Source organism: Panthera tigris, chromosome E2 (assembly GCF_018350195.1).
Source record: "Panthera tigris isolate Pti1 chromosome E2, P.tigris_Pti1_mat1.1, whole genome shotgun sequence".
Classification (NCBI taxonomy): Eukaryota; Metazoa; Chordata; class Mammalia; order Carnivora; family Felidae; genus Panthera; species Panthera tigris.
Genome location: NC_056674.1, coordinates 43,379,306 through 43,398,555, shown reverse-complemented (window position 1 = coordinate 43,398,555; position 19,250 = coordinate 43,379,306). Strand labels below are relative to the sequence as shown.

At 51.2% G+C, this 19,250-nt stretch overlaps 3 protein-coding genes and 1 non-coding gene across 15 annotated transcripts in view; 1 reads left to right on the top strand and 3 right to left on the bottom strand.

The window, feature by feature from the left end:
- Nucleotides 1-6,861, bottom strand: part of PLA2G15 (phospholipase A2 group XV) — a 19,945-nt gene extending 13,084 nt beyond the window's left edge. The window contains exon 1 of one of the 3 annotated variants that reach the window (XM_042969401.1): nt 6,741-6,861. The gene's annotated coding sequence lies outside the window, so the exon portion shown is untranslated. Of the gene's footprint in view, nt 1-5,198; nt 5,659-6,740 lie in introns of those variants that run through there. The other 2 variants (XM_042969400.1, XM_042969403.1) reach the window with 2 other exon arrangements.
- Nucleotides 6,079-19,250, top strand: ESRP2 (epithelial splicing regulatory protein 2). Of its 7 annotated transcripts, none has more exons than XM_042969394.1 (16): nt 6,079-6,841; nt 6,930-7,058; nt 8,507-8,620; nt 8,730-8,844; nt 9,179-9,277; nt 9,496-9,550; nt 9,620-9,730; nt 9,809-9,941; nt 10,028-10,070; nt 10,229-10,530; nt 10,644-10,856; nt 10,964-11,162; nt 11,310-11,496; nt 11,806-11,971; nt 12,048-12,153; nt 18,980-19,250. In XM_042969394.1, exons 1-15 carry the CDS (start codon nt 6,644-6,646, stop codon nt 12,135-12,137), a joined length of 2,154 nt encoding a protein of 717 aa, XP_042825328.1. In that variant the 5' UTR covers nt 6,079-6,643; the 3' UTR covers nt 12,138-12,153; nt 18,980-19,250. The 7 variants fall into 7 exon arrangements, with proteins under 7 accessions (XP_042825328.1, XP_042825329.1, XP_042825330.1 ...); XM_042969395.1 differs by lacking the exon at nt 18,980-19,250 and adding an exon at nt 16,345-16,525; XM_042969396.1 differs by lacking the exon at nt 18,980-19,250 and adding an exon at nt 12,834-12,999 and having other exon boundaries at nt 12,048-12,137.
- NFATC3 (nuclear factor of activated T cells 3) overlaps nt 13,729-19,250 on the bottom strand; it is a 136,792-nt gene continuing 131,270 nt past the window's right edge. For 3 of the 4 annotated variants that reach the window (XM_042969390.1, XM_042969392.1, XM_042969389.1), the window contains one exon: nt 13,729-15,995. In XM_042969390.1, the coding sequence (XP_042825324.1) occupies nt 15,874-15,995 (122 nt within the window). In that variant the 3' untranslated portion in view covers nt 13,729-15,873. The remainder of the gene's footprint in view (nt 15,996-19,250) is intronic. The other variant, XM_042969391.1, reaches the window with a different exon arrangement.
- LOC122234445 lies at nt 16,525-16,631 on the bottom strand. Its single transcript, XR_006212233.1, has one exon. It is a non-coding gene; the product is annotated as a U6 spliceosomal RNA (small nuclear RNA).

Genomic DNA, 19,250 nt, shown 5'->3' with positions numbered 1-19,250 from the left:
GCTAGAGGAATCAGAGGTGAACAGAGTGGCTAGATCTGAGGGCTGGCAATACGGCCAGCACCATGGGTCACCCTATGATAGGGAGACCAGCATGTTTGGAAACTGGAAGTCTTGATCCTCCACACACCTCCTCCTGAGGGTTAGACAACACCCTGATCATCCCCTGGCTGGTCTCAAGACCTCTAGCCCACCCATTCCTTCCTTCCTTCCTCTTGGTCAATGGCAACACTTTCTAGCCTTTCAGAGTGCTGCTAGCAGTCACAGTGCTGCCCCTCTGTGTTCTTATAACACTGGTGGTTGGAGTACCTTACTTTTTTTTTTTTTTTTAATGTTTTTAATTTATTTTTGAGAGAGAGACTGCACAAGTTGGACAGAGGGAGAAAAGGGGGAACAGAGGATCTGCAGCAGGCTCTGCGCTGACAGCAGTGAGCCCAATGTGGGGCTTGAACTCACGAACTGCGAAATCATAAACTGAGCTGAAGTCGGTGAACGGTGAAATCATGACCTGAAGCGAAGTCGGATGCTCAATCAGCTAAGCCACCCAGGTGGCCCTAGAGTAGCTTACTCTTTTAAGGTCCACCTATCTCCCACCTCAGGCCCTGGCAAGGACTTAAAACTTCTGCCTCCCTCCATCCTAGAACCCAGAAAGAGGGGTTGCCAAGGACCAATCTGTTGCAGGCCCACGGTGGGAGACCATAGAGATCATTTTGTCAGTACTAGGGACAGTCAGGAGTCCACGGCCAAGAGTTAAGTGAAGGGAGGGTAGGCATCAGGATGGCCTGGGTTGCTTTGGACTTTGGATAGTCTGAATGTCTTGTCAACCCAGCAGCCTCAGGTGACCATGGACCCTTCACAGGGTGGCCCTGTCCTCTGGAGCAGTTCCGTGGTGCCCCAGTCCCACAGGCCTTGCAGATGATAAGGACCATGGCCATCGGGGAGAGGATGTTAAGGCCTAGTCACAATGGTCTGTGCTGGCACTGTGGAGAGGAGAGGAGTCAGAAGGTAAGGGTCTCCCTTTCTCACAATGACCCTGTCATCCACATGAACTTCCTGGCTGCAGACCTGGGTTCATCCTGGACTCTAGATACTTCCCTGATTCTCAGACCCACAACCAGGTGGTCACCAAGTCTTGCCAGCTCTACCTTCCCAATGCCAAACTTTCATCCCCAAAGTAGCCTCCTTGCTGATGTCCCAATTTATGCCCTTATTCCTATGGATTTCTCTCCCTGTGTCAGGTTGTCATCATTAAACATTAAATCAGGCCCATCACTGTCTGCCTAACCCCACACATAATCCTCCTACTGCATGCATCATATGCATCTCAGTCATAGTGAGTGAGGACCCTGCAGGGGACTCTGACCTTTTCCCCCAACTTCCACCTCCTCTCTCTCCCAGCTCCCTCATCTCCAGTTTCAATAGCTTGTTGGATCTATTCATCCTTGCGTAAGACAACTGAAAAATCCCTCAAGTCACCAATAGTTTTTTGGGTAAAGATTTTTTTTTTTTTATGGCTTCAAAGGTTTGTTTTTTGCCTTACTGATACAGTATAAAAGGGGAAAGAATTCAGAAACTATTTCCTAAAGTAGATGAATGATACAAATGTTAGTGTGATGCTGTACACTTCAGTTTTATACAGCAAACAGTTCCAACTGTCAGCTTATGGGTGAGCTAGCAAGAAACATTACATGAATTAATTTTAAGATGTAAGCATATTTACATACTTGCTTATTTAGTTTTGAAAATCTAGTGTTCTTTACCCCATGGCAGTCAAGACTGGGGCTTAATGCAAGATGTTTCAGCATGCTTCGCCATTTGCTTTTATGCATATGACAATAAATGCAGTTTTGAAAAAAAAAATAACCTCATTCTCCCTCAGGACTTCTGCACTTGTTGCATTGGGATCACTCTGCAGCCCCCATTTTGGGGGACTTAACTGAGCTCTGTATTTAGGTCTCAGCCCAGACATGACCATTGATTGACTCTGAAGCAGGCCCTACCTGGCTCCTATCAGAATATAATCACCAGAAGAGCAAGCCCCTCACCTGCCCATTACTGGGGCTATTGCCTTCTTTGGTTACTAGTTACCACCAGCACAGTCCCAGGCACACAGCAGGTGCTTAACATATATTTAATGAATGAGTGATACACCCCCCGCGCCCCCCCACCGCCTTCTCTAACCCTTCCCCCTTCCAGGATATGGTCCTAGTGCCAGTCAGACCTGGAGGAGAGAAAGAACTGAAAGGTCCACAGGGCTGGATATGAATTCTGGAAAAGATTGGGAAAGAAGGATAATATTCCTGTGGAGAACACGCTGGGCAAAGGCCAGATGTGGGAATAAGCCCAGAGACTGGGGAGTCAGGTCAGGTGTGGTATCTTTCTCAGGAGAGAATCCAGCCAACAGCCTTTACCTTTTCTCTTTTACTGGGCCCTTTGCATTCCCTCTTGCTCACCCAAGTTCCAAGCTCCCCTATCTGGACCAGGTGTGTGCCTGGGCTTAGGGCAACCCAACCAAGACCAGGGCTTCTGAGCTGAGCCCATTTGAAGGCCAACTGATTCTCCCTTAAAGCTCATGGCTCATGAGGCTCCTATTCTTCTGCTCCTAGTGTCTCTCTGGGGTCATGAGAGGCCAGACTCGGGGGTTCTGAACAGGGGCCCAGAACAGGGTGTCTAACCTGGCTTAGGCATCAAAGAATGTTGCCTGGAGGAAGAATTATTAGAGATGGGTTTTGAAGGATAAGTAAGAATTTGCCAGGAAAACAATAGGTGTAGGTAGGTGGGTGGTCCAGACAGGGAGCTTAGTATGTGCAGCAGCCTGAACACCTGAACAATCACACTGTGTCTGGGGTACGTGGTGGGTGGGAGTGGAAGAGAGGTTGAGGGTTCTGAAAACCAAGCTTAACAACTTGGTGTATGTCCAGGAAGCCCGGAGCCACAAAGATGCTCAAGCTGGAGGGAGGCAGGATCAAGGGTCTTCCCTTTTCACTTCTCTCCTGGAGCATTGCCCTAGGTGGAGCTCTCCAGTGGAAGATCCTCCTTCCAGCCTCAACACCTTGTTCAGGGGACAGAGTCAGTGCGCCCTCTGGTGGGTACTCAACAGCTATATGGCAAAGGCGCGTAGCTGGGAACCTGTATGGAGGGGCAATGCACTGGCTACCCTGGAAGCCCAGGAGATAAGAAAGGGTAGTAGCGATTGACCCAGTTGCTGGCCAAGGGGCTGCAGAGGGTGGGGATGGCCCTGAGCTTGGGAGTGTGGATCGCCTCTGTGGATACCACAAGGCACCCCAGTGTAGAATCCTTCCTAGAGGGGTGCCTGGCTGGCTCAGTCAGTAGAGCATGTGATTCTTGATCTGAGGTTGTGAGTTGCAGCCCCACTTTGAGTGTAGAGATTACTTAAAAATACAATCTTTAAAAAAAGGAATCGTCTCCTGCAGTGGGATATTTTCTGGCTTGGGGGAGAGAGAGAGAGAGAGGAGGGTGCTTTTACACCACTCCTAGACGCCCTGTAGGTCCACAAGGATGGTCACACTCCTGGCCCCATGTAAGGATCTCCACTCTGTATCTGTCCCAACTTTCACGTCCCAAAGGCTGGAGTGCCACTGGCCTTTGTAGCAGGCCTCAAAGAGCCAAGGTAAGGATGGGATTCCACAAGCTTGTGGTCTGGCTCACAGGACCAAGTTCCTTGCCCCCAAGTACCTGGATTACAGTTTGGGAAATGCAATAGGCTGGACCGTTGGAGACTTACCCTTTTCACCCACCTGATTTCCAGTTCATTCACTAACAATTCATGAACTCTAGTAGCTGGGTTGGGATGGGAGACATTCCCAGTGAAATACAGAAATCTCAAACTACAGTGGGGGCCCCTGCTACAGAGGGAGGGGACTTGAGAGGAGAAAGTCTGGAGGAAGAGCAGGGGTTAACTAGGGCAAGGGCTGGGTTGGTAGGAGAGGAAATAGCACACACAGGAAAAACCCCTTATCCCCAGGTAAGGTTACTAGTTCTGAAATAGCCAAAGGCTAAAGGTGCAAAGCACTTAAGACAACTATTTATTCATTCATTGTCTTGAGCAAGTACTATGTGCCAGGTGCACTGATAGGCACTGGGGATGAGCCTGTCCTTTAGGATCTGATGTTTGGGTGGGGGTGATGTAGGGAGACAATCAATAAACGTTCTATTGTGTTAGAAGTTACTTTAGTGTTGGGGGAAAGGAGTGAAGGTTGTTTACTATTAGTGGTATGATCTGGGAGGACCCATCTGAAGATAAGTAAAGGAGCTCAGCAACGCAGGGGCTCTAACGTTATTTTAAAGAATTTAGTTTTTCAAGAAGAGTCCAAGCACTATAAACTGTCATGCAGGAGGGCGTGGGCGGATGGGCGAGCAGGAGCTTAGGGGAGCCGCCCCACGCTGCCAGGAGGGATAGAGCTGCCACACTGGACAAGTTACTTCTTTTTTTTTTTTTAATGTTTGTTTATTTTTGAGAGAGAGAGAACAGGGGGAGGGGCAGAGAGACAGGGAGACAGAATCTGAAGCAGGCTCCAGGCTCTGAGCTGTCAGCACAGAACTCAACATGGGGCTCGAACCCACGAACCGTGAGATCATGACCTGAGCCCAAGTCGGAAGCTTAACCGACTAAGCCACCCAGGTGCCCCAAGGACAAGTTATTTCAAGAGGGTGGCTTCTCTGAGGAGCTGGCGACGTCGAGACCCACGCAGAAGGAAAAATACGGAAAGGCCTAGCGGGAAGGTTGAACGGATGGGGGCGCCAGGAAGGGTCAGACCGAGATCAAGTAAGCACCCAGATGGCAGGGTGGTGACTCCGGGAGACAGGAGCCCGACAAGGAACAATGTACGTCAAGGGAGTTTAGGAGTGCCGCTGGGGTGAAGAGTTTACTGCAAAGGCTTGGATAGAGGAAGCCCCAACTCCGCCTGGCGCAGGCGCGCTCCAGGAAGGGTACGGGAGGAGCCTTACTTCGTTGTTGGGCCCTGCCCGGAGAACAAATATTTGACATTCCAGGCTTATCTAAAAGGGTGCAGGACCCGAAGAGCGACGTTTCCCCCCTCCCCCAGGGCCTGACTGGCCTGGGGCTTCCGCCAGTCGGGACCAGCGGGCAGGCGCCCGAGTGGGCGGTCCCCAAAGGGGCGGATACCTGCCCAAACCAGGGGGAAGCGCTAATCGCCCGTAGCCCGTAGAGGCTGGAATACCTGTCTACTTCCCACTCCCTCCATACCGCCGAGTCCTGGCGCGAGTCACTTCCGTACTGGACACCTCAGTCTCTTTATCTGTTAAGTAGGGACGCGTTGAAGTGTGGGTTCAGTGGTCAAGGTGTCGGAAGCGCCCCCTCCACCCTGGGCTCTTTCTCCGCCGTCCGAAGGTCCACGCAGAGCCCAGCTCTTACGAAAACGCGAGGCGCGGCTCTCGCCTCAGTTTTGGCGCGGGCTTGACAACCCCACGTCCCTTCTTCCCGCCGGACTCTTCAGTTTCTCAGTCATATAAATGGGAGAACTTAGGGTAGTCCGGAGCGGTCTGGAAACGCGCCGTAAAGGAGCCTCACTAAGCACAATCAGGCAAAAGGGTGTTGGGAGCCCTCCACGCGCGACGGTCCTTATTGGTTTGCTTGTCTCGGATGGAGAAGAGACTGAGGATCTGCAGCCCTCACGCCCCCATTACACGGCCAATGCGCTCACATCTCCAGGCAACAGGCCCGTCGTCAAGCTGGGAGGGCGACGAAAACAGGCTGGAGTCTCCACCTGGGGTAGAGGTGAGGCTCGAGGCCCAGATCATCCGGCTTAGCCTCGTCTCCCAGGGGCGCTCTCTGGAGTTGGAACGGGGCGCTTTCTGCTTACCAAGTACCGAGGCCTGCACACCTCCTACTGGGTTTTGGCATCGAAGGCACTTCCTGGAGCCAGGCTAAGGCCAGGTCTTCACACCTGTGTGGACGAGCCCTGACCTGTGACTTCTGGTCTCTCGACCCCGTGGCTCTTAGGACCTCTGTTGATCCCTGACCCTCCCCCCAATCCCATTGGCTTATGGTGACTCCCCCCCCCCCCCACGCCTAAGGGTGATATCCAATAACTCACCGCCCTCTTTGACCTTTGGTGACTTCTATCATCCCCAGACCGGCCGTCGTGACCCCCACAGCCCCTAGACTGCCTTCTGGTGATTTTCACAAATCCCGTGTGACCCTTAGGGACTGCAGAAAGCCCCTGGCTTTGCATTTTTCTTGGCGTAGGCCTCATGGTGGGGAGGGACTTGGAAGAAGATGAGATCGCCCCAGTAGTTAGGCAGGGCACGCTGGTGGAGCGGGAGTCCGGGCCATGAGCGCGAATCCCGGCCCGGCGTCAGAGCGCGCTTGCCCTGCGTTAGGCTCTAGCAGCCTTCTCCCTCGGTTCCCCAAGACGCCCTCGGTCACGTGGCCGGCAGGGAGGACAGGTAACTCGCCCAGAGAGGGCGGGGGCCAGTAGCCGCCCCGCCCCTCGGGGCGCCGCGGGCGGGTCTCAGCAGCGCCCACTGCGCCAGCCGGGCTGCAGGTGCCGCCCCCGACACACGGTGTCCCGCCCAAACTGATTCGTGTCTGCCGTCGGCCGGTGCGTGCGTGCACCTCGTCGGTCCGCGTGTGTCTGGCCGAGCTCCCCCTTCCTCTGCGGCCATGACTCCGCCGCCTTCCCAGCCACCGCCCCCGGGCTCGAACCCGGCCTCAGACTCCGCCACCGACCCCAGCCCAGGACCTGGACCCCTAGTCGTACTGTTCGGAGCCACGGCCGGTGCGATGGGGCCGGACCTGGGCTCCGACGAGACCGACTTAATCCTCCTAGTCTGGCAAGTGGTGGAGCCGAGGAGCCGTCAGGTACGATGAAAAGGGGGCAGCAGGGTGTCCAGGTTGTTTCAGGATCTGAGGCGAACAGTGGATGATCGGTTACCCCCGCCGCTCGTAGGTGGGGACGTTGCACAAGTCATTGGTTCGCGCTGAGGCGGCCGCACTGAGTCCGCAGTGCCGCGAGGCGAGCGGCCTGAGCGCCGACAGCTTGGCGCGGGCCGAACCGCTGGACAAGGTGCTGCAGCAGGTGAGTGCTGGGGCCCGGGTGAGTGGAGACATGGCCGGGCCGCGGGACATTTCTTGGCGGGAGAGGAGGCAGGCGGCAGGGCCTGGCATGCTGCGACCAACTGGCCTGGGCGGTAGGACGAGTTCCTGTTGTTTAAAAATTTCAGAGATTCCCGCGTGTGCCGGCCATTCCTGGGGGCACCTTACTTTTCAGCCTTTCCAGGGATCCACTCCTACTGAGCCGCGGGATGGAGGCTACGAGACCCCTGCTAGGGTCCCGGCCGGCGTGGCTGTGAGGCTGAGACGCCTCTGGGGACCTGCCTCGCCAAGTCTCCCAGAAAAGCAGTCGGAAGCCAAAAGGGCCGAGGGACCTGGTCTTGGCCGTAGGTCACGGTCCCTGCCGCCTGCGTCCTCGGCCCACCCACCCTCCTAGGAGACGCAGGAGCGGGGGCGTAGGGCGGGGTCTGCCTCAGAGGCAGACGCCGCCAGGTGTAAGCTGCTCGTCTAGGCCTGTCCCGGCCGGCTGGCCAGGCGTGGGCGCTGTCCAGACCCCGCCTGGAGGCTACCTGACTCCTGAGTGCAAAGGCCCGGGGTGCCTCCCAGCCCTGGCTGGAGTGGGAGGCGGTTCCCATTGCTGTTTTCTTTTCACTACTGTACTTACCCTGTGCCTGTTAAGTGTAATGAGTTTAAGTGCTTTACACGCACAAATACTTCAATTTCTCAACAACTCCTCCGGTGGTTCTTGATTTAGGTACAAAGATGTTGAACCTGAGCCTGCTCCTGAAGGGCTCCCAGGCTAGCCCCTACTTGGGGAGTGTGCTGAAGGAGAACTGGGTTGGTTTGCTCTGGGCCCCCGCTTAGTGCTTATACCTGTTCTCCAGAGGTAGTAAGGCTGCTGGAGACTGGGCGAGGAGTGCTCCCCCCCCCCCCCCATGAGTAAACAAGCCCGTGCCAGCCGGTCGATAGGGTGTGGGTCAAAGCTCATGCTGCCCCTGGCGTCCAGGTATGGGGCTCTGTCCTTGGATTTTCTCTGCTTCTTGGTTGGTCAGACTTAAGAGGTGGGGCTGCCATTGACCGTGAGCCAGCTGGGCCTCAGGCAGGATTGGGCCTCCCCCACCTGTCTGAGGGTGGTGCCTGGTCAGGGACAGGTTTAACCTGCTTTGCCCCGCCCCCTTCCCACCTGCTTATCCCACTCCACCAGGTGTTTGCTCTGGCACCACTCCAGACTCTTGGAGTGTGTGTGATGGGGGCTTGGGTGATATGTGACTACCCCCATTTGGCCTGGAAGAAGTGACCGTGGACTGGGGGAGAAAAGGGACACAGAGCCAGACCCAACAGGTGTGGCCAACTCCTCCCCAGGCAGGGTAGGGCTGAACATCTAGCTGAACCAGCTTTGCAGCCTGTGCCCTCCCTCCTCCTGCCCACCCAGCTGTGAGTCTGTCTGTCTCTCTCCCCACTCCCTATCCCCAGTTCTCACAGCTGGTGAGCGGGGATGTGGCTCTGCTGGGCGGGGGCCCCTACATGCTATGCACTGATGGGCAGCAGCTGCTGCGACAGGTCCTGCACCCTGAGGCCTCCAGGAAGGTATGCCACTGAGGGCACAACAGGGGGTAGGGTTCCCAGGACCCCCATCATGGGGGTGGGCAGGGCAGCTCAGTTCCCTCCATTCATGCCCACTCCCATGTGCCCCTAGAACCTGGTGCTCCCCGACACCTTCTTCTCCTTCTACGACCTCCGCAGAGAATTCCATGTGCAGCACCCAAGTGCCTGCCCTGCCAGGGAGCTCACCGTGGCCACCATGGCACAGGGTATCTGTGACCCCAGCAGGGTTAGGGTGGAGGGGAAGCTGCAGGCGGTTTTTGAGTATGTGCGTCCTAGAGGGTTATGTGAACACATGCAAGTTTACATTATCTGCTGAGTCCTTGAGGGCACATGCCTCTGTGTCTGTGCTGGGGTGCACTTGAAATATGGACATATGTTTGCATATGTCTGGGATGGGGACTTGTAAGGGCATATATTACCTGGATCCAAACAAATGTTTGCCGGGACTCTGCATTTGTCCATGTAGGGGACTTGGACCTAGGTGGGACCAAGATTGGTGCTCATGCTGGGATTTCCTCACTGTTACTTCCCTGTTCATAGACCTGGGGCTGGAGACAGATGCCACAGAGGATGACTTTGGGGTCTGGGAAGTGAAGACAATGGTAGCTGTCATCCTCCACCTGCTCGAAGGGCCCAGTGGTAAGGTTCCCCTGCCACCTGTCACCTGCTCTCAGGATTGGGTGAATGTCTACCTCTTAACTTTCTCAAAGTCCCCCTCCCCACTTGTTACTTTCTTTGAGACCACAGGTAGATGCTCCTTTGTCACCTCATCCCCCTCAACTGTCCTCTTTTTGCAGAGCTTGGTGGGGAGACCCCCTCCACCAGACCCTGCTGACCCCCATGCCATCTCCTCTCAGGTCAATTGTTTTCGAAGGCAGAGGTGGTAAAGCAGAAATATGAGACAGGTCCTTGGTGAGTGTGGGGGCAGGGGTGGGGGTGACAATAGCTGGACAGCTCTGATTCTGTGCCCTGCCCCCACAGCAGCAAGGCCGATGTGGTGGACAGTGAGACTGTAGTTCGGGCCCGTGGGCTGCCCTGGCAGTCATCAGACCAGGACGTGGCTCGATTCTTCAAGGGACTCAACATTGCCAGGTGGGTACAGCAGGCAGGATGGGTGGCTCAGGAGGGCAGGCCCGCCCAGGAAGCACTAACCCAGCACTGGCTCCGCAGGGGTGGTGTAGCACTCTGCCTCAACGCCCAGGGCCGCAGAAATGGCGAGGCCCTCATCCGGTTTGTGGACAGCGAGCAGCGGGACCTAGCGCTGCAGAGACACAAGCACCACATGGGTGTCCGCTATATTGAGGTGGGGCTTTGGGCTGGGAGTGAAGAAAGACAGAGCTGAGGCCAGCCAGGCTGGAGACCCATGGGCTGCCCCCACTGTACCCACAGGTATATAAAGCAACAGGAGAAGAGTTTGTCAAGATTGCAGGGGGTGAGTGTGCTCCCAACAGCACCTAGTTCCCTTGGTTCTTGATCCATGTCCCACTTGCCCACCACCCCCTGCCTTTCTGCTCCCCTGTGCCAGGTGTAGGTGGGTATTTGGAAGGGCACAAATGAAGTCAGTAGGTGACTCCCATGCCTCCCACCAAGGCACATCACTAGAGGTGGCTCGTTTCCTGTCACGGGAAGACCAAGTGATTCTGCGGCTACGGGGACTGCCCTTCTCAGCTGGGCCGGCAGATGTGCTAGGCTTTCTGGGGCCAGAGTGCCCGGTGACTGGGGGTGCTGATGGGCTGCTCTTTGTGCGCCACCCTGACGGCCGGCCCACTGGTGATGCCTTTGCCCTCTTTGCCTGTGAGGAGCTGGCACAGGCTGCGCTGCGCAGGCACAAGGGCATACTGGGTAAGCGATACATTGAACTCTTCCGGAGCACTGCGGCCGAGGTGCAGCAGGTGAGCACCCAGGGCTTTCCCTACCCTCTGTGTGATTCTCCAGGGTGCCCCTTCCGTCCCCTGTGCACCGGCCCTACTCGGCGTGACCAGCCTGTTGCTGCCTTCCTTACCAGGTCCTCAACCGCTATGCATCCAGCCCACTCCTTCCTACACTCACTGCTCCACTGCTGCCCATCCCCTTTCCACTGGCAGCTGGGACTGGGAGAGATTGTGTACGCCTTCGAGGCCTGCCCTACACAGCCACCATTGAAGACATCCTTAGCTTTCTGGGGGAGGCAGCTGCTGACATCCGGCCCCACGGTGTGCACATGGTGCTCAATCAGCAGGTGAGGCTGGTGCCAGTGGGGACACACGTAACTAGGAAGGGGTGTGTGGTTGGGAGTAAGGCATTCTTGCATACGACAGATTGCTTACAAGACCACCATGTGTACAGGGCCGGCCGTCAGGTGATGCTTTCATCCAGATGACATCAGCAGAGCGGGCTTTAGCTGCTGCTCAGCGTTGCCATAAGAAAGTGATGAAGGAACGCTACGTGGAAGTGGTCCCCTGCTCCACAGAGGAGATGAGCCGTGTGCTGATGGGAGGCACCTTGGGCCGTAGTGGCTTGTCCCCTCCACCCTGCAAGCTGCCCTGTGAGTGTCTCAGGGGCTGGGGAAAGGAGGCATGTGGGGGCCAAGCTGTTGTAACTCTCACTTTCTACAGTGGGGACTCCTTTCTGACTGCCTCATCCAGGGCAGTGCTGGGCTCCCTGCAGATGCAATCTCTACTTCTGCCTCCAGGCCTCTCACCACCCACCTACGCCACCTTCCAGGCCACCCCAACACTCATTCCCACTGAGACGGCAGCTCTATATCCCTCTTCAGCACTGCTCCCGGCTGCTAGGGTGCCTGCTGCCCCCACCCCTGTTGCCTACTACCCAGGGCCAGCCACTCAACTCTACATGAACTACACAGCTTACTACCCCAGGTATCTGCTGCTAAGAAAACTCCAGTCTTGTCCCCATCCTGGTTTGGGGGAGGGTCATGATCCCCTTCCTGCACCAGATAATCCAAGGTCTGTTAGAGCTCAGACTTACACTAAGATGGACACGGGAGTGACAGATGTGGCCTGGCTGATGCCATCTACAAATCAGAATGGAGATGACTCTGTAGAGGCAGAGGTTTTAGGCAGGAAGAACTGAACTAAACAAGGCACAGGCAAAGGAAGAGGGAGGCAGGTCTTGGTCTAGGCCATAAACGGGACTGCTTTCCTAAATTCCTTCCTCTCCCATCCTAGCCCCCCAGTTTCCCCCACCACTGTGGGCTACCTCACCACACCCCCTGCTGCCCTGGCCTCTGCTTCCACCTCAGTGTTGTCCCAGCCAGGAGCCCTGGTCCGTATGCAGGGTGTCCCATATACCACTGGTATGAAGGATCTGCTCAGCATCTTCCAGGCCTATCAGGTGAGGTGTGGCTGGAGGGCTTGGGAACCTGATTGAGGCTGGAGCTTCCTCCCCTAAATCTCTTTCCCTTCTGCAGTTAGCCCCTGATGACTACACCAGTTTGATGCCTGTTGGTGACCCGCCTCGCACTGTGCTACAGGCCCCCAAAGAGTGGGTGTGTTTGTAGGTGAGGGAGCCAGGAGGTAAGAGCTGGCTGATGTCTAACATGACTCTCTTGCATCCAGAAAACCAGCACCCTCAACCAGGTGGCTTCTTTCTGGCTTGTCAAAGCTCTCAGAAAGCACCTAGAGGAGCTCAAGCCCTAGCTCCACCTCCCACTTATTGCCCTGCCTGTTCACCCCAAAGATGATGGCTGGACCCTGCATGCAGGACTGGGGGTGGAATTGTGTTACCCTGCTCCCAACGGCCTGATCTGGGCCTCCTGAGTAGCATCGAGAGTCTTTGGTCAGCTTTGGCCATGGCCCATACCCTCAGATTCTGTGGGGCTGATGTCCACAGCAGGCTTGTTTTCTTTTTAAAAATGTAAGCCCTGGTGCCTTCAACGTATGACTCCTGGGAACTTCTGAGTAAAGATCCCAATGTTCTACCTTCCCCTATCCCTCCTAGTAGGGGGCAGGGAGGCAGAGAGTGCTGGCCCCAGCTCCCACGATACTTGGACCTCAATGGCCACGTTGTGCCAGGTGGTCCCATCTAAGGGACTTCCAGCTTGGCACAAGCTTTGTGGCAAAATCACAAGCTGTTTTGATGGACTATACTGCAATATCCCCAGAGGACACTAGGGGGCAGGAGGCCCTCACACAAGAACTCAGGCTCAAATTTTAAAGGGGACTTTCTGCCTACTTTTCATGCACACCTTGGGCAGGCCAGTTGTCCTGAATTCAGCAGACACCGTGGAATGTCCTTTGCACCCATTAGAGGGTACAGAACTGAAGCTTCGGAAGGAATTTGGAACTCTACTCACTCCTCCGTAAAATAAACAAAGGTTCTAACCAAGTGGACTTTTTAAAAGCCAAAGTCTCCTTAGCTTTGGACCCGAGAGTGAGGGGCTCCACACCTGCCCCAGGCAGAGGAAAACTCAGGCAGATTTCAAGGACACCGTTGACCGATCACCATTTATTATTTCAGTACTGTAACTGAGGAACCTGAATTGCTGGCTCTTCTCTGTTATTTGTGTAAGGAGCACTATACTCCTACAAAAGGTTTTAAAATACAAAATATGTAAGAAAACAATCCCAAGTGCTGTAAACACAACTGAGATCCAGTTCCTTAACTGAACATTGCCCATTTTATAAAATATAAGGTTTCAACTTTAGCTCACCTGAGCCTTAAAGATGACCATCTGTTCGGAGTATTAAAAACAGGGCTTCATAGGCAGACCCAACAGAGCTCTAGTGATAGTGGTTAGCCCTGGGCAGGGTAGGTTGCCCTTCAGACAACAACACCACATGTGCACCTGAAGACAAGGCCTCTGTTCCCTTTCAAGCTGTTTTCAGCCATGTTTCTGTGTGTATCTCTAGTAAGCAGAAGACTGCTTAACCCATGGCTCAATTCAAGATCTAGCACAGGCTGGAAGGGGTAGGAGTGGGTGCTAGGACATGCCCAGTTGCTACGTTGCTACTGAAGTCAACTTGCATAGTTCAGTGGATGTGTGCTTTAACACCACTTATGTTGCACAAAGGATTAAAGTCTTTACCTCCAAAGCCAAAAAATATTGACTCGTAAGCCAAAGATTTTACAAAATGATACAAGACTGCTCATATAGTATATAAAGCTCTATTTTAAAATTTAACTTTTATTTTAAATAGGAAAGCATTTCTAGTGCTACAGGCATCAAGGTATTTAAAAGGCATCAAAATTTGGTGCATAGCAACTCTGGATCATAGAGGCTTTTATTCTTGAGGGCAGCAGAGCAACCCCCAAAGGGTCTTGTAAGGGGAACTCTTACAAGAACCTCCTGTGAGGCAGCTACCCCAGGGGCAAGAGGGAGGAGGCAAGTCTGACCAGCTGTCTGAAACTTCGAGTCAGGGGCCGCCTCCCACAACCCCTCCAAACCAAAGGAAGCTGTGGGCTTCCAACTACAGGCCCTGAAGCAAATCTCACTATCCACACTCTGACATAAAACTTACTTTAAAAAGAAAATCTAAAAACACCCAGCTCCAGGAGGGACCAGAGTGATTTGCTGAAGGACAGACATTTTTTCTCTAACTAGTTTTAAGGAAAAAATATAAATCATCATGGTTTAAAGAAAAAGAAAAAAAAAAAACAACCCATACTTCATCCTGTAGGAGGTCAACAGCTCCTACCCGGCTGACTAGAGGTGGTGGGCAACGAACTGGCTCCCTCTGCCTAGGCCCCACTTGGCTTCAATAGAGAGTCCTGGCATCCAGAACTCCTAATCCCCAAGAGTAACAACATCAAGCCCTTTGACCAGCTCAGCACACTGTCACACATAATAGGCACTCAAAAAATTTGCTTCCTGAATAAATGAAATTACATGATTTTGTTTGAAAACATACTGCAAGCTTCAGGGGCTTTGAAATGGGCCCGGCCTTAGAACAGGTACCTAATCCCATTAAAGGGAGGGATAAAGGGGGGTTTGGAAAAAGCACCCAACTCGGGCACCTCCTTTGGTAGACAGCAGGCTGGAGTTTCTTGCTGGCCCCGGCCTTGGGCACCAGCCTCACCAGCAGCAGCACCAGGGTATCTTTGGTGTGGAGGGTCAGGTCTATGATGCTACTGCATGTTTGGGTTTGCCCCAAAGCCTTTGGGGGAAAAGGCTGGTTTTAGGCCACGTAGACGGGACACGGTAGGCCAGAATCATTTTAGACTGTAAACAGAATGAGGGATAAGCTTTCCATGCCACTGTGAATCTTAAAAGCTTCCCATCTGGAGTCCTGCATTTTCTCTACTGTTCTAAAGCATAGCTCATTTATGCTTAGTTTATGACACAGCATGGCCTCTAGAAATTAGTTAGAACCAGCAAATTTGCCTAAACCATCATGAGACTGTGGCTTCAAAGGTTACAGAGCAGCCAAATGAGGATACTCCCATGTGGAAAAGGTCTGGGACCAGAGGGCACAAAAGGGAAAAGCAGTCCACAGCCTACTTGTTTGCAGGATGGCAAGATATTAACGCTACGAAGCTAAAACAACCCACCTTTCAAAGTCACCTTACGTGTAGCTATCTTATCCAAGGCCCTGAGGCAAAAAAGCAATTTCAACATGGAGTCAGTATGGAGAGATTGCAGAAAGATCACCTAGAAAGTTACAAAAGGCTATGCTCTGGAATGTCATTTAATATTCCAACACTTCAATGATTGGAATGGTCTCCTCTTACTTTAACAGTTTACTTTTATAAAGAGGTATGAGCTACATTTGGCTTTATTTCCTATAAATCTATGAAAGGCTTTAGGACATGCTGTTTCTGAGGCATAGGTGTGGGCTTGGGAGAATTTTTTTTTTTTTTTTCTATTATGTTTGCCTCTGGAAGGTTTTATCAAAAGTTCCTACTTTAAAAATAATCATCAAAGCTAAAGAGTCCTTCAAATGACCATAAAGGAGTACAAATCACCAATCATAGCTAAGCAACCAGGTCACTTGCAAAAGCAGCACCTCTGAAATGCGAGAGCCTGCTGCATTCACACTCAAAAGCACCCATCATATAAAAGTATCCTATTTAAATATAAAAAGCAAAGCTCATTTCCCCAAAGCTCAGTCTATGCTGCTCTTGTTCTTTCACAATCTACCCAAGGCCTGAGGTGGAGGAATGCTGATTTCCCCACATATAGTGATCCCAACTCCTGGCGCCAGTCCTGAAGGCCACAGAGTTGGAAACCCAGGGTCCAGGGAGAGAAACATGCTGAGAAGTACATGGTGGTAGACACATGGCTGCAGGGAGCACTGTCAGAGCCCATCGGATCTTCCCAAATCCAGGGAATCGGGACCAGGGAGGGGAGCCTGCCTGCTCGCCCCTGTTCCTTGGGAAACAGAAATCTGGGACATGTCTCTCCCAATTATCTCGTTCACTGAAAAACAAGAAAAGGGAGAGTGATTAGTGACCTCTGTGTGACTGACCATATGATGCTTAATGGCGAGTTCCACTTCAAAGACATTTTTTCCCTCTCCATGGTTTTCTATAAAGGTAAATGCAGTGCTTTAAAGCCTGCTCCTGGATGGAATGAAGACCTCCTTCCAGAAGCTGTTCCAAACACCTCCTTCCCTTTCAGTTCAGTTTGGGTTGGGAAGGCAGATGGCTCAGAGAATAGGAAACATTTTTACCCTCCCTCTAAAAGCTTATGCTCTAGAGCAAAGGATAGGATATATCTGAAATGTGTTAACATTCACCTAACTTTTCCTTAATTTACATCTCTACAGGAGGGTTTTCCCTTTCTGATTCCTGCAGTGTACCCTGTATGAAAAGTGAATGAAAATAAATACTTTGGTGAGAATAAGAGATTTGGGAGTTATTCTGTTATGCTAATAAACCATTCTTTACTATATGGGCCTTTTTTATTGTTTCTCATCCTTTCAGAAAAGACCTTGTTTTTTCTTTTTTTTAACATGGACCACTTTGTGAATTTGCATGTCATCCTTGCGCAGGGGCCATGCTAATCTTCTCCATATCGTTCCAATTTTGGTATATGCACTGCTGAAGCGAGCACCTTGCTTTTTGTTGGTTTCTGTGACAAGCCAAGCATTCCTAGAAGCATAGTGCTCTGTGAGGTCTAATACAAAAAACTCCAATCTTAAGAAACGAGTATGGAAAGAAAACCCCAAAGTCCCCCTCAGTAAGAACCTTCAGTTCTCTCATCATGAGAATTCTTTGCTTTAAATGAAAATTCTTTGCTTTGTCAACTGAAGATTATACTCCTAAGCCTATATTCAAAAGAACTGAAAACATACGTCCACATAAAAACTTACGCCTGGGTGGTTCAGCTGGTTGAGCATCTGACTCTTGATTTCAGCTCAGGTTATCATCTCATAGTTGTGGGATCAAGCCCCACATCAGGCTCCACACTGAGCTGAGTGTGGAACCTGCTTGGGATTCTCAGTTTCCCTCCCCATCTCCCTCACTTGTATGCCTGCACTCTCTCTCAAGATACACATTAAAAACAAAAAAACTTTGTACCTGAATACAAATTCATAGCAGCATTTTCATAATAGCCCCGAAGTAGAAACAACCCAAATACCTACCAGGTGATGAATGGATAAGCAAATTATGGGCTATCCATAGAGGGAAATATTATTCAGCTTTAAAAAGAAATGAAGGGGTGCCTGGGTGGCTCAGTCGGGTGGGCGTCCGACTTTAGCTCAGGTCACGATCTCGTGGTCCGTGGGTTCGAGCCCCGCATCGGGCTCTGGGCTGATGGCTCAGAGCCTGGAGCCTGCTTCTGATTCTGTGTCTCCCTCTCTCTCTGCCCCTCCCCCGTTCATGCTCTGTCTCTCTCTGTCTCAAAAATAAATAAACGTTAAAAAAATAAAAATAAAAAAAATAAAAAGAAATGAAATTCTAATACATGCTACAGCATAGGTGAACTTTGAAAGAATTATGCTAAGTGAAAGAAATCAGACACAAAAGATCATATATTGTCTGATTCCATTTGTATAAAACAGCCAGGACTGACTAACCACACAGACAGAAAATAGGTGGTTGACAGAGGAGTTATGGTGAGGAAGAAAGGGGGATGACTGCTAACAGGTATGGGATTTCTTTTTGGAGTAATAAAAATTTTCTAAAATGAGATAGTGGTGATATTGCAGAACTCTGTGAATATACTAAAACCACTGAATGGTATATTCTCAAGGGTGAATTTTATAGCAATAAATTATATCTCAATTCAGCTGTTATAAACAAAAATAGGCCAAGACAAAAAAAGTTCTATACTTAGAATGTGATGTGATCATACAGTCAAGGAGACACTAATAGTCACTTAAAAAAACTTCAAGTATTAACAGCTTTTTTTTTTTTCTTTTAAAGAGAGAGAATTGAGAGAGACAGCATGAGCAGGAGCCCAATGCAAGGTTTGATCCCATGACCCCGGGACAGTGACCTCAGCCCAAATTAAGAGTGCAATGCTCAACCTCTGAGCCACCCAGGCGCCCCTTTCAAGTATTAACATCCAATCTTTTTACAGTTCAGGTAATTTAAAAAAAAATTTTCAAATTCATATACTCATGGCTATCAGAAGGGAACATTCACTTCATATTTATTGAGCATCTATGAGAGTTTGCAACTGAAATTTTATATCTTATTTCAATCTTCACAACATTTTAAGATAACTATTACCCCACTTTACAGATCAGTTAACTGAGGCTTTGACAGTTCACCTAATTTGCTCAGTAAATAGTGGGATCAATTTCCAAACACCTATCACTTCTTGGAGGCCAAGAGTAGAGAAACTGGTTGGGCAGGGGCGGGGGGGTGGGGGTGGGTGGGGGGTGGGGGGTGGTGGAATCATTTAGACAAAGAAGATGCAAAAGATCCAGACACATGTGTTGATGCCAGGGGAGGGAGAATGAGTGTGTTAACAGAGAGGAGAGGGAGTCAGGAAAGAGAGAATATAAAGGGGACATAAATAGACAAGGCAGCCGTTGGCACCTGTTATTCCAAGCCACATAACGAGCAAGGAACAGTGTTTTCAGTGTGGATTCCATGTTTAAGTCAATGGGCTAGTCTCATGCTGAGAGGGAGCCCAAGGATGGCCCATGATCTCCATGCATAACCTCTAACATAATACATCACATTAGATTATCAGTAGGGGTCATCATTATCTGTCTCTCCAATAGCCTGTGAGCTCCTGAAGGGCAAGAACCTTATTAATGAGGAAACATCAATTTCAGATGACTGAATAAATGGATCCTAATTCAATACAATTACTTGGAGACTATTGGGAACTAGTATACTGAAAGTTCACTAGGTGATAGGATAGGAAGGGGACAAGAGAATGTTATTAAAACTAACACATGACATCTGATTTTGATTTTGACAGTCTCTATGTGTCTATTTTAGACAGGTCTCCCAGCTGTGGCAACAAGCCAAATATAGAAGCAAGTACCAGCTGTCAGTCATCTTTTCCCAACACTTATCCCTTCCAAGGATGGTGACTTCAGAGATGTTCCAAGCTGCCATGTAACATTGTTAAATTATCTCACTGTTCAAGTTTTAAAACTACAAGGTGATTACAAATGGTGCTTTATCATCATCAAAAACCAGGACGCCTGGGTAGCTCTGTCAGTTGAACATCCAACTTTGGTTCAGGTCACAATCTCAGTCCATAGGT

Bases quoted from the DNA above. Each gene is read 5' to 3' on its own strand.
- ESRP2 (XM_042969399.1), top strand. From the start codon at position 6,644: ATGACTCCGCCGCCTTCCCAGCCACCGCCCCCGGGCTCGAACCCGGCC. The intron at 9,731-9,808 runs GTGGGTACAGCA...CTGGCTCCGCAG, and splicing joins AAGGGACTCAACATTGCCAG to GGGTGGTGTAGCACTCTGCC. The intron at 10,857-10,963 runs GTGAGGCTGGTG...CCATGTGTACAG, and splicing joins ACATGGTGCTCAATCAGCAG to GGCCGGCCGTCAGGTGATGC.